The 12528-nt window shown below is 44.1% G+C and overlaps 1 protein-coding gene across 1 annotated transcript; it reads right to left on the minus strand.

The window, feature by feature from the left end:
• Positions 1-5464: 5464 nt before the first annotated feature.
• Positions 5465-12274, minus strand: LOC140126265 (uncharacterized). Its single transcript, XM_072145501.1, has 5 exons — positions 11848-12274; positions 10325-10747; positions 8203-8457; positions 6132-7647; positions 5465-5962 (listed from the first exon to the last, which is right to left on the minus strand). Exons 1-4 carry the CDS (start codon positions 12098-12100, stop codon positions 6392-6394), a joined length of 2187 nt encoding a protein of 728 aa, XP_072001602.1. The 5' UTR covers positions 12101-12274; the 3' UTR covers positions 5465-5962; positions 6132-6391.
• Between the last annotated feature and the right edge of the window lie 254 nt (positions 12275-12528).

The raw sequence follows: 12528 nt of genomic DNA on the forward strand, positions 1-12528 counted from the left end.
TGGAAAGTCATAAAACACTCTGCAAGGGGCCTGCAAGTACACAAGCGGGCAATACTTTTGGGTGGTTTGACCCTGGAAATGCAACACTATTGGATGTAAGCACACAAAGGAATGTAGAACCATTGGCTGTCTTCATATAAACAAAATGCCCAGGTGTTCACCTGGATACCTTCCCCTAGGTGGTGCTAGCGAGCACTAAGTCTTTATGTGCTTTGCTTAGGGATGAACCCCACCCAAACTTTCATTTTCACTACACAAAGTCATGTAAAATGAATACTGAGTCTTTAAAATGTCTGACAGTATGTAAGATGGCATCCAAGACCAGTGTGATATCCTCAACAATGTGGATGAGGCCTCTATTCCCTGGTACCAAGCACTGGGCGGTGCTCAAACAGCCACTTAGGTACCTAGGGATCCAGCTACCCCAAGGCATGGAGATGTTGCACTGCCAACACTGGCCTACTTCATCATTGCCCAGCCCTGGCACTAGGAACACCTAGGATCGATAAAGCTTATATGCTTGTTGTTTAACAGCTTAGATATTGCTGTCACACAAGACAGCAATATCACCCTGCAGTATCGATGGAGTGCTTTCGACATCATAGGCATGCTGGGGCTCCCTAATATTAGGGACCCCTGGACTGCCTTTAGTATTTTTATACAAACCTCCCAACTTTTCCAGATGAGAAAGTGGTACAAGGCCGCGGCAATTTCCTCCTGTAGCCACACCCTAACCACGCCCCAAAATCTGCTGAGGCCGTACTCTTGCACAGCACCACGGGACTCAGATGTGAGTACTAAGCATCTACCATCAGTGATTCTAATGGTAGATGTACTTTAACCCCATGGCGCACCATGAAGTTCCCCAACGTCTTGGTGCGGAAGCAGCTGTATGAAGTGGGCTCACAAGCTGAGCCCTCTTCATACACACTTGTTGTTTGCTGCATAATGCAGCAAACACCCATGATCGGTGCTGTGTGTTAACCATTACACACCTTTGGCATAGCCGCTGGCGGCATGTGATATCATCAGAGAGTGATAATAAGTTGCCATGACTGCCAGGAAGTGGAAGTAAAAAAAAAAACATATACATGTTTTTAACCCCTTAAGGACGCAGCCATTTTGTAGCTTAAGGCTCAGCCCCATTTTTTGGATTCTGACTTGCGTTGCTTTTTATGGTTATAACTTTTGAACACTGTTACTTATCAAAGTGATTCTGAGAATTTTTTTTCCCCACATGTTGTGCTTCATTTTATTGGTAAATGTTGGATGATAAGTTTTGTGTTTATTTACAAAAAAAAGAAAAAAGGGTGAATTTTTTGAAAAATTTGCCATTTTTGATACTCAAAATCACCACGTTTTCAGGCAGATAGACTTACCACCTAAATAAATTGCTAAATAACATTTCCCATATGTCTACTTTACATTTTTTATAATTTTTGAAATGTCTGAATAATTTATTTGATGTCACGCGACTTACAAATCGAATATCGATTTTCCGTATTTTCAGAATTGACCATTTTGGGGATAAATACCGTTTTGAATGAAATTTTAAATATTTAACATCAAAAACCCCCTATATAACCAACCCATTTTCAAATCTGCACCCCCTATCAGAAACAGCTTTTAGGAAGAATGCTAACCCCTCAAGATCTTCATAGTAATTGAATCAAAATGGAGGTGAAATTTAGAATGGTCAAATTGTGTCGGTTATGCGTTCATTTAGCCCTAAAATTTACACATTTCCAAAAGATAAAAAGAGAAAACCCAACGCACAATTTGTTTTGCAATTTCTTCCAAGTACAGAGTGGCCGTTGTGGCCGTTACTTGTTTTATGGGGGCACAGCGAGGCGCAGAAGGGAAGAAGCGCCCTGCAGCTGACAGGATTTTAGGTTTCTCATTGGCCCCTTTTGTAGACTATAAAATTTTAGCTTTTTCGTTATCGGGGCCCTGTGATGGCATATTTTTTTTTGCAGGATGAGATGCTTTTTCCATTGTTACCGTTTTGGGGTTGGTATCACCTATTGTTGAAAATTTAGGAACTGGTTTTTGAGGGCAGGAGTAGAAAAGCATCAATTCTGTACTGGATTTTTATTTTTTCGTGTTCACCTTTTAGCCTAATAATCATGTTATCTTTATTCTATGGGACGATACGATTACGGGGATACCATACATGAATATATTTTCTTACGTTTTACTAAATTTGTCAAATAAAACCCTAATGTGGGGAAAAATATATCATTTTTGCATTGCCGTCTTCCAAGTGGCATAACATTGTTACTTTTTTGGCTACGGAGCTGGTTGATGGCTTGTTTTTTTGCGGGACATGTTGTTCTTTGCACCCGTATCATTCTGGAGTACATATGTTTTTTTGATCACTCTTTATTGCATTTTTTGTAAGATTGAATGGGTAAAAATGATAAGTTTCGGTGGGTATTTAACTGTATTTTTTTAACAGCATTCATCGTGCAGGTTCAATAATGATTTACTTTGATTCTACGGATTGTTGCAGACACGTTGATGCTATATATGTGGGGTTTTTGTTATGATTTAGACTTTGTTTGGGTTATATGTCTCTTTATATGTTATGGGGCTTATGAGCATTTTTATTGATTTATTTCTACATTTTTTATTGAATAACATATTTAAATTTTTCACTTTTTCCACCATAGGACATGAACCAGCAATCATCTGATTGCTTGTTCATGGTAATACTATGCAATACTAATGTATTGCAGGGTATTAGCAGTGTCAGCCTATGCACAGTGTCAGCCTCTGCCCACTCCGACTGCGTGTGTTACACTGGGGTGTTGGCTATATGTTAAAGCAGGCACCCTATGTTGGCCGATGGCGGTTCGGTTCCGATCCAGAGCCGAGCATCATCATCTGCAGTGGATATATGCGCCGCAGAGCGGGAAGAGGTTAAAGTGTAAAAATGGATGCAAATGGATGTGACGTATGCGACAGATAAACATAGATGGATAACACAAAATGCATCCGTTTTTTGTCAATTTTTAAATATATACATTTCAGCATACTTCAGGCGAAAAAACGTGATGTGAACCCAGCCTGAACATTTTTCATCTCAGACATGTTGTACTACCTGCATTCATGATCCACTAGAGGGCAGACTTTACACATGGCAAAGAAAATGCTTTGCATCCCTCTGCAAACCAAGCCACGGGCTAAGTGTCTTCCCTGGACTGATGGGACCCAGAAAAGCCTAAATGTGCTAAATAGAAATTAATTTATACCATGCTCTAAAAACCCTGAGAGCTTAGAATCATCTGTGGGCTCACATACAAGACCACATGCTGGTGCGATCCTGGAAATGACATCTGCAACGTCCCTGCCAATGCGCATGGCAGGGGAGTAGTTGCGAATAAGCCCCTTTGGCCATCCAGTACATATAGAGGTAATTGTGCAGCGGTAGATACTGCCTGGATAGGCAAGGGTTAAAATGTATTTAATGTGATCATCCAATTACATGTTCTGATACCTGACAATGTTAACTGGAGTGTGACTGGAGAGTGGACCACCACCTGACCAGGAGGTGTAACAAAACCCCTAATCAGGAAAGTTCCAGGAGTCAGATGAGAGCAGAAAGCTCTTAAGATCCAGCTTCTGACAGAGAAGCATCACATGCTCTGCACACAGGCCTCCTAGGCCTCAGCAACTACATACAGAGTGACACAGGATAAACAGGACCAAGCTGCAGCTTCCAGCATTGGACACAGCTACATCCTAGCCTGCCCCTGCATCCAAGCTGCTGACACAACTCCTGAGGTTCCTTCTCCAAGATCACTCCAGTACTGCCTTTGTACAGAGTCGTTTGGCTTGTTGTTGCCGTTGGTTCGAATAAAGAACTGTAAGTTACTTTTATGCAGAACATTGCCTCCGTCTGGTCCCTGCTACGACTGTATCACCATCAAGGGCGCCCATCCTGCGGTTCCTGCTGTGGTTCCCGATCCTCTGGCTGCTCCCGTTCCAGTTCCAGCTCCTTCCACACCACCTGCAAGGCCAGAGCCTGCTCCGGAGAGACAGCCTGCAGCACTGACACCCCCGTAGCCTCTGGGCCGAGGTGAGGCCCTCCGCCGGCATCTTCGAGACGCTGTCTCAGAACAGCCACGTCGGGAAAAGGAGGCCTAGCGGTTCATGGCAGGCCGATCCAAGAAAGGCACTTGGGTCAAGCAGAACCAGACCACTGGGATGGTCCGGTACTTTGATCGACAGCGGGGCTCCGGCTTCGCCATCCAGGACTGCACTGGACGGGAGGTCTTCATTCCCCGCCGGTCCGTCAACAGGCCTGATCTGCCGGAGCGGCTTCACAACTTGAAACCAGGAGAGTACATTGAATTCTCCCTGCAGGAAGGACCCCGTGGACCCTGGCCGGTTGGTGTCATCCGGATCCCGGATCCAGAGGATGACCGCTACCAGTCCTGTGAGGATCTCTTCGAGGATGATGAGTGGCCAAAGTCTCCAAGTTCTTCCTCTTCACTTGCAGTGAGTCCCTAGGCTGTGACCCATGTAAATGCCCCTTCTACTGTTATCATCAGCACGGGCCCCATTGCCATCCATGGGCCAGGCATGGTCCAGGGGAACACTCCAGCCGCCTCTACTGCGGGGAGTGCAGCTGGATCCCTAGGGTCCTCCGTGGTGAAGGATGGCCCGGCTGATGAGCCTTATCCGGAGGCTCCAACGAGAGCCAGCTTCTGAAAGAGAAGCATCACATGCTCTGCACACAGGCCTCCTAGGCCTCAGCAACTAGAGTGACACAGGACACAGGACCAAGCTGCAGCTTCCAGCATTGGACTCAGTTACATCCCAGCCTGCCCCTGCATCCAGGCTGGTGACACAACTCCTGAGGTTCCTGTTCCAAGATCACTCCAATACTGCCTTTGTACAGAGTCATTTGGCTTGTTGTTGCCGTTGGTTCGAATAAAGACCTGTAAGTTACTTTTATGCACAAAATTGCCTCCGTCTGGTCCCTGCTACGACTGTATCACCATCAAGGGCTGCCCCAGGGAGAACCAGTACCACAGCCTCTCCCTTATCTAATTTCTTGCACACACCACCCGCTGGAGACCTGCCAGGCTGTGGGACAGCCCTCCGGTCCCCATACCAAGCACCGTGACACTAGCGCGCCTAGTCTGCAAGCACCAGCCACTCCGATATTCTGTGCCTTGGCTACCTCCAGGCCCCAAGAAAAGGCTAGGCCCAGGTGGGGGATGTTACACATCCAGAAGTGATACATATCCCAGCAGAAATATTCTGTGACTGGGTCCAAAAACTGCTACGTGCCATTTAGGAAACTGGGGCCTTTTTCTGTGGTTAAAGGCCATTTGAACCTCTCAAGCTACCGACATTTGAATCCCACCAAAATGACAAACAGTTTCTATATATTAATGATATTAAATGAAAACAGCACCATGTGATGTAATATTAGACAAATGTAGAGATTTTTTTTAATGATGAGCCTATCAATATGTCTTTTTAATGTGGGAGGAAACCGGAGTACCCGGGGAAAACCCACGCGAACACAGGGAGAACATACAAACTCCATGCAGTTGATGCCCTTGGTAATATTTGGACTCTGCAAGACAACAGCGCTAGTCACTGAGCCTCCGTGTTGCCCATGATGGTGGCAGCAGATCATCTTGCTGTGAAAAGTCCACTTAATGTGTCAAGTCCAGTGGGTGCAGAAGGAAATCCACTTGTTAAGTGAATACATCTTACTGCGGAAAATCCAGTGGTTGAGTCGAATCCGGTGGGTGTAGAAGGAAATCCACTTCAAGAGTGAATACGTCTTCTGCTGGAAAATCCGGTGGGTTTGTCATATCCAAGTCCTTGGAGATAGCTGCCCGTCCTCTGGTGATTGTGGGGACATGGCTTTAGTAGAAGGAGATGAAGTCGCACAGAAGATCACAGTCTGGCATGGAGAATGTGGATGCATCAGAATTCCCTAATAACACAAAAGAGAAACAATCATCATTATATTATATCACTATCCTGAATAACAAGTGATTTATACCCCCTGATATTTATAGTATTCACTAACTTTGTGGGCATCTCCCTAGACATGTAACCCTGACGAGCAGTATTTGCATACTGCATCTACATCTCCTACTCACCTGTTGTGGTGGGTTCTCCATGTGATGAGCCTACAGATGACATGGATCTGCTGAGGTTATGGAGGGGAGCGCAGGTGTTTTTTAATTTTACAGTAAGGACAGGATGGCCACAGAGAGGTCAAATGTCTTCTATATTCTGGTTGATGTGAGGACTTTCCTTGGCCTTTGGTGCTGATGTTCTTCTATAGGTGAGCATCTCATCCAGCAGTATTGTCTTGCTGTTACTTTCTACATGGCCATTATGATAATAGATTGGCCACTCAGTCTGTGGTCTGTACCATGTCGTTGGGATAATAGGTGTCAGACCACGCAGGACATACAAAGCTGAAGTCAATTATCTGTTCAGCCTCGATGCTCATCTTGTAGTCCAGGCAGCGGCCTTCTGGCAGGTTTAGGTCCTCAGGAGCTGCCAGCAGTATACGTGGGGGAACTGCCGTCCTGTTCTCCACATCAATCCAATTTATTCTAGCGAAGAATGTATGATTCCTGATGTTTCCTTTAACTCCAAGCCGATTTTGTGGATCTTTACACAGAAGTCCTTTGATAAACTTTACAGTCTCATCGTTGAGGATCCTTGGGTAGTAAGGATTCTTGTTGATGACTGCAAGCTTAATTTCTGCCCTTGATGTCCCACTGAATGGGTATATTCCAGTTGTCATGTGGTATAAAGTAACTCCCAGAGCAAAGAAGTCCACCTCTGGTCCATAGTCCATGCAATTGACCATTTCCGGGGCAGCAAACCCTGGTGTGCCCTTGCATTGTTGTGAGGTTTTGTCATGCACATTAGTCAATGCCAGGCCAAAGTCGGTGATTTTGATGTGGCCCTCTGTGGTCACCAGAATGTTTGGAGCCTTCAGGTCTCTGTGAATTATGGCTTTTCTATGGAGAAACTGTAGACCGCAGATGACTTCTGCTGTGATGAATCTGGATGTGGGAATATCCAGGAGAGTTTTCTTGAAGAGGATATCTTCAAGGCTTCCCTTGGTGGCCAGTTCCATCACATAGTAGACTTGGTTGTCAGTCTGGAAGGCAGCCAGGCCATGGATCAGAAAAGGGTTCTCATGGGATAGGCGCAGGATGTCGCGCTCTGCCATGCTGTACTTACGCTTGGTGTACAAGAACTTATTGACCACTTTGATGGCAACATGTTCTTTCCTGATGTGATCTGTTGCCAACAGAACTTTTCCAAATGCTCCTTCTCCAAGTAGTTTGTGGAGGGTGAAGCATTTCATATCAAGTGGTACCGTGACAGTCTCCTTCTGAGTAGATGTGGCCGGCGCCTCTTCCAGACAGACATGGTCACCTCTCGCATCGTGGCAACTGCTGGGACTTTGTGACGGTTTTGGTGTCACGTCTTCCCTGTCCTCTGCTCCATGCTCCTCGCTGCCCTGCTCCATATGCTGTATGCACCCGTCCTGATAGCTCAAGTGTTGATCTCGTTCCTCTTGGTAGTGCGGACGGATCTGTTCTTCAGCGCAGCAGATAGGTGTTTCCTTCCTGTCAGATTTCTCATTGACTGTTTAAGAAAAAAAAAGATTTTAATGTTGTTATCATCCCAACATAAAACAATTATATGATATCACCTAATGTGACCAAATACTTCAGTGCTGAATTTATGGATAAGAAGTGGAAATTGTATATGTTTTGTGATATAAGACTTTCAGTCTATTTATTTTAAAAACCCTCTTAGTCCTTAGTAATTATCATTATAGATGCTATTTTCATAAATTATATGAGCAGAGGACATGAAATACTGTTTGGTGCTTTAAGCTCAGGTTAAGACTATGGCCTCTATAACAACACCCCCCCCCCCCCATTCTATATACTTAAAGTACTTGTGTATAAGCCATGTTTTTCAGCACAAAAAATGTTGGCTGCTAGGCATTATATTGCTGGGGGAGGCTGCTGAGCATTATATTGCTGGGGCAGGCTGCTTGGCATTACATTACCCAGGGAGGCTGTGACCAAGCTTCTCTAAGCTTATACTCGAGTCGATAAGGTGATAAAATTAGGGACCTCAGATTATACTCGAATATATATGGTATTTATAGTTCTCTCCATCATTTCCTACCTTTGTCATCCTCCAGGCTGATGCTATTGGGTGCAGGGACGTCTCTGGAAGGTTCTTCCACCTCCTGCTCCCTACAGTACAGGGCATGTACACCCTTCTGGCTGTGGACCTGGGCCTGGATCTCCTGGTAGTGTTGGAGATTGTGCTGGACCACATTCATGCTGGGGGGCAGCTCGTCCATCACCTGGCCAGGTATATTCAGGCTCTGATATTCTCTAGCTTCAGGTTTCTTCTTTCGGTCAGAAGTTGCATGGACTATAAAGAAATAGAAGTGTAATTTATTATTATGGATCAATAATATATTTTCTTATTACTTCTATATAATTCATATAACATTACATAATATTACACATCACAGGGACAGTTCAGTTATTGGGGAATTTCTTCATATCTGCTTTGAATGTGACAATAAAGCGGGTGTCAGATTGGCCAGATTATAAATCTCTTGTATAATTCGACAATATATTGGAATTTTGTGGACCTTCTGTGCTTCTAGGTATATAAAGTCCTATATATAACAATGACAATATTGTTCAGGAATTGCAAGACTAGTTTGTGGATCAGATTTCCCTAGGATTCTGTTGCCTTTTACCTAGTAAGATTCCCCTCCATTGTCTTAAGCAGGGGTCCCTAAACTATAGGGGGGGGGGGGGATGAAAAAAGAAGCTTTTTCTAATGGCTTACTGTGTGTGTGTGTGGGGGGGGGGGTAGCCTTATCAAAAAGCTTACTGAGGGGGCCCTATCTAATGGAAAGCAAATAGGTGTTTCCTTCCTGTTACATTTCTCATTGACTGTTAAAGAAAAATAAAGATTTTAATGTTGTTATTATCCCAACATAAAGCAATTATATGATATCACCTGATGTGACCAAAGACTTCAGTGCTGAATTTATGGATAAGAAGTGGATATTGTATGTTTTGTGATATTAGACTTTTAGTCTATTTATTTTAAAAACCTTCTTAGTCCTTAGTAATTATCATTCTAGATGCTATTTTGATAAATTATATGAGCAGAAGACATGAAATACTGTTTGGTGCTTTTAGTTCAGGTTGAGACTATGGCCTCTATAAAAACGGACCCCCCATTCTATGTACTTAAAGTACTTGTGTATAAGCCGAGTTTTTCAGCATAAAAAATGTTCTGAAAAACCCCAACTTGACTTATACAAGAATATATTAAAAAATTAACATACATACTCACCTTCCGATGCTCCTTGCGGCTCTTCTTCCTTCTCTTCTTCACAGGCTAGAGAACGGGCAGAGATGCGTCCATGTGTTCTGCCCGCTGGTGCACGATATGATATCAGCAGTGGTGACACCGCTGCGTCATAGTGTGCATCAGCAGGCAAAGGCATGGATGTTTCTCTGCCCGTTCTGTTACCTGTGAAGAATAGAAGATAGAAGATCCGCGCAGCACATTGGAAGGTGAGTATGTATGTTTATTTTTTTTATACAATGAGGGGCTGGGTTTTACATTACTGTGGGAGGCTGCTGGGCATTTCATTAGCCAGGGAGGCTGCTGGGCATTACATTACTGTGGGAGGCTGCTGAGCATTACATTACTGGGGGAGGCGGCTGGGCATTACATTACTGGGGGAGGCTGCTGAGCATTACTTTACCCGGGGAGGCTGCTGAGCATTACATTACTGGGGGAGGCTGCTGAGCATTACATTACTGGGGGAGGCTGCTGAGCATTACTTTACCCGGGGAGGCTGCTGAGCATTACATTACTGGGGGAGGCTGCTGAGCATTACATTACTAGGGGAGGCTGCTGAGCATTACATTACTGGGGGAGGCTGCTGAGCAATTCTATTACTGTGGGAGGCTGCTGAGCATTACATTACTGGAGGAGGCTGCTGAGCATTACATTACTGTGGGAGGCTGCTGAGCATTACATTACTGGGGGAGGCTGCTGAGCATTACGTTACTGGGGGAGGCTGCTGAGCATTACGTTACTGGGGGAAGCTGCTGAGCATTACAATACTGGGGGAATCTTTTGAGCATTACATTACTGGGGAAGGCTCTAACCAAAGCATTTCCCTAGGCTTATGCTCGAGTCGATAAGTTTTCCAAGCTATTTGTGATAAAATTAGATATTTATAGTTGTCTCCATCATTTCCTACCTTTGTCATCCTCCAGGCTGATGTTACTGGGTACAGGGACATCTCTGGAAGGTCTCCCTGCCTCTTGTCTGCCAAAGTTCTGGCTCAGGACCTGTACTTGATCCTGTTGGTAGGGCAGGAGGATTTGCTGTTCTTCGTAGCTGATAGAAGGTTCCTTCTTGTCAGGTGTTTTATTGTCCTCCAGTCCGGTGTTACTGGGACCAGGGACATCACTAGAAGGTTCTTCCACCTCCTGCTTCCTACAGTACAGGGCATATACATCCTCCTGGCTGTGGACCTTGGCCTGGATCTCCTGGTAGTCTTGGAGATTGTGCTGGACCACATCCATGCTGGGGGTCAGCTCGTCCATTACCTGGCCAGGTATATTCAGGCTCTGATCTTCTCTAGATTCAAGTTTCTTCTTTCGATCAGAAGTTGCATGGACTATAAAGAAATAGAAGTGTAATTTATTATTATTGATTAGTAATATGTTTTCTTATTACTTCTATATAATTCATATAACATTACATAATATTACACATCACAGGGACAGTACAGTTATTGGGAAATGTCTTTATAGCTGCTTTAAATGTGACAAAAAAGCGGGTGAACTCTATAATGGGTCGTAACATGTGTCAGATTGGCCAGATTATAAATCTCTTGTATAATTAGACTGTATATTGGAATTTTGTGGACCTTCTGTGGTTCTAGGTATATACAGTCCATATTCTGCAACAGTTGGATCCAGCAAATGAGGAGTTAAAATCTGGAGGAGTTAAACTATACAGTCCTCATACATAGGATACCTTGGATTTTGTTGTCTTTTACCTAGTAAGTTTCCCCTCCATTGTCTTTAGCAGGGGTCCATAAACTAAGGGAGTGGGGGGGGGGAGTCCTTTCTAATGGCTTACTGTGGGGGGGGGGCTATCTTATGAAATAGCTTACTGAAGGGGCCCTATCTAAAGGAATACTGAAGAGGGACCCCTTATAGGGCCCCCTTAGTAATCCATTAGATAGGGCCCCCTCAGTAATCTATCTAATTGATAACTGTATGGGGGTGTCTTATCTAATACATTGAAGTCAAGTAACTTGCCTAATTTCTATGCATCTCTCCCCTCTGAGACATTTCCTATTCTCAGGAACCGTGCACTCAAAATGGCAACCATCTTTGGCAGCACTTATGTCTGTGCTCAGACTTTTTCCAGAATGAAACATCTGAAATCTCGAAGCAGATCTAGACTTACTGATACACACTTACATCACTTGTTACGGCTAGAGGTGACAAATATGGAACTGGACATTGACCATCTAATTAGCCAAAAGCCGAGCCAAAGTTCCCATTAAAATACAGGTAAGTTTGTTGATTTAAATTTACTTCTTAATGAATTTAAGCTGAACTGTGATTGGTTGATATGGCTAATGAGATGGATGTTACATAGTTACATAGTTTATACGAAAAAAGACACGTGTCCATCAAGTTTAACCAAGTAGGGGAAGGGATGCAAGGCTGTTGTGTGGGTATATAATGGTATATAATATCCTACCTTTCTGGTCCTCCAGAACGATGCTGCCGGATCCTGTGGCATCACTGGAAGGAGTTTCCTTCTTTTTGGATTTCTTTCTCCTTCCCCCACATAAGATCAGTCTTTCCCAGGTTTTCTGCAGGCTCGCTAAGAATCGTTGTGTTCGGGTTTTCTTAGGTTTTCCCGCCTTTTCCTGGGGTTCTTCCATGTGTATGACTTTCTCCTCTCCACCTTTTCTCTCCAAGTGCTTTGTCTTCGTCTTTGCTTTCGGCATGATGCGCTCTCACATATGTCACCTTTCACCTCCTGAATGTGAGTTCTGAGACCCTGAGTCGCGCACCTGTATTTATACCCTCCGGGCATTGTGATGTCATCGATGATGTCATCAGGTTCCGCCATTGTGACGTCACAACTCCTCACCCTGGCTTCTCCATAGTGATGTCATCAGGTTCCGCATTGTGATGTCACAGCTTTAGCTCTCCAGCCGCCATGTTTTTCCATAATAACAAGAAGTCAAGTGACTGGATGAAGCCATTTTCTAATTAAAGACATTGCAGTGTGATTAAAGGGATCTATATCTTGATTCAATCCTATTTTGATCTCACAATAAGCCCCATACATTGTATAAAGGAGTTGTACTGCACAGTGTATGTATACATCAGATGTTGTAGTGATATAAGATGTATGACTTCTCCTTACTAC

This window comes from Engystomops pustulosus, chromosome 4 (assembly GCF_040894005.1).
Source record: "Engystomops pustulosus chromosome 4, aEngPut4.maternal, whole genome shotgun sequence".
NCBI lineage: Eukaryota > Metazoa > Chordata > Amphibia > Anura > Leptodactylidae > Engystomops > Engystomops pustulosus.

Excerpts from the sequence above, each read along its gene's own strand:
- LOC140126265 (XM_072145501.1), bottom strand. The coding sequence starts at position 12,100 with ATGCCGAAAGCAAAGACGAAGACAAAGCACTTGGAGAGAAAAGGTGGA. Across the intron at positions 10,748-11,847 it reads CGTTCTGGAGGACCAGAAAG|TCCATGCAACTTCTGATCGA; the intron begins GTAGGATATTAT and ends ATTTCTTTATAG. Across the intron at positions 7,648-8,202 it reads CAGCCTGGAGGATGACAAAG|TCAATGAGAAATCTGACAGG; the intron begins GTAGGAAATGAT and ends TTTCTTAAACAG.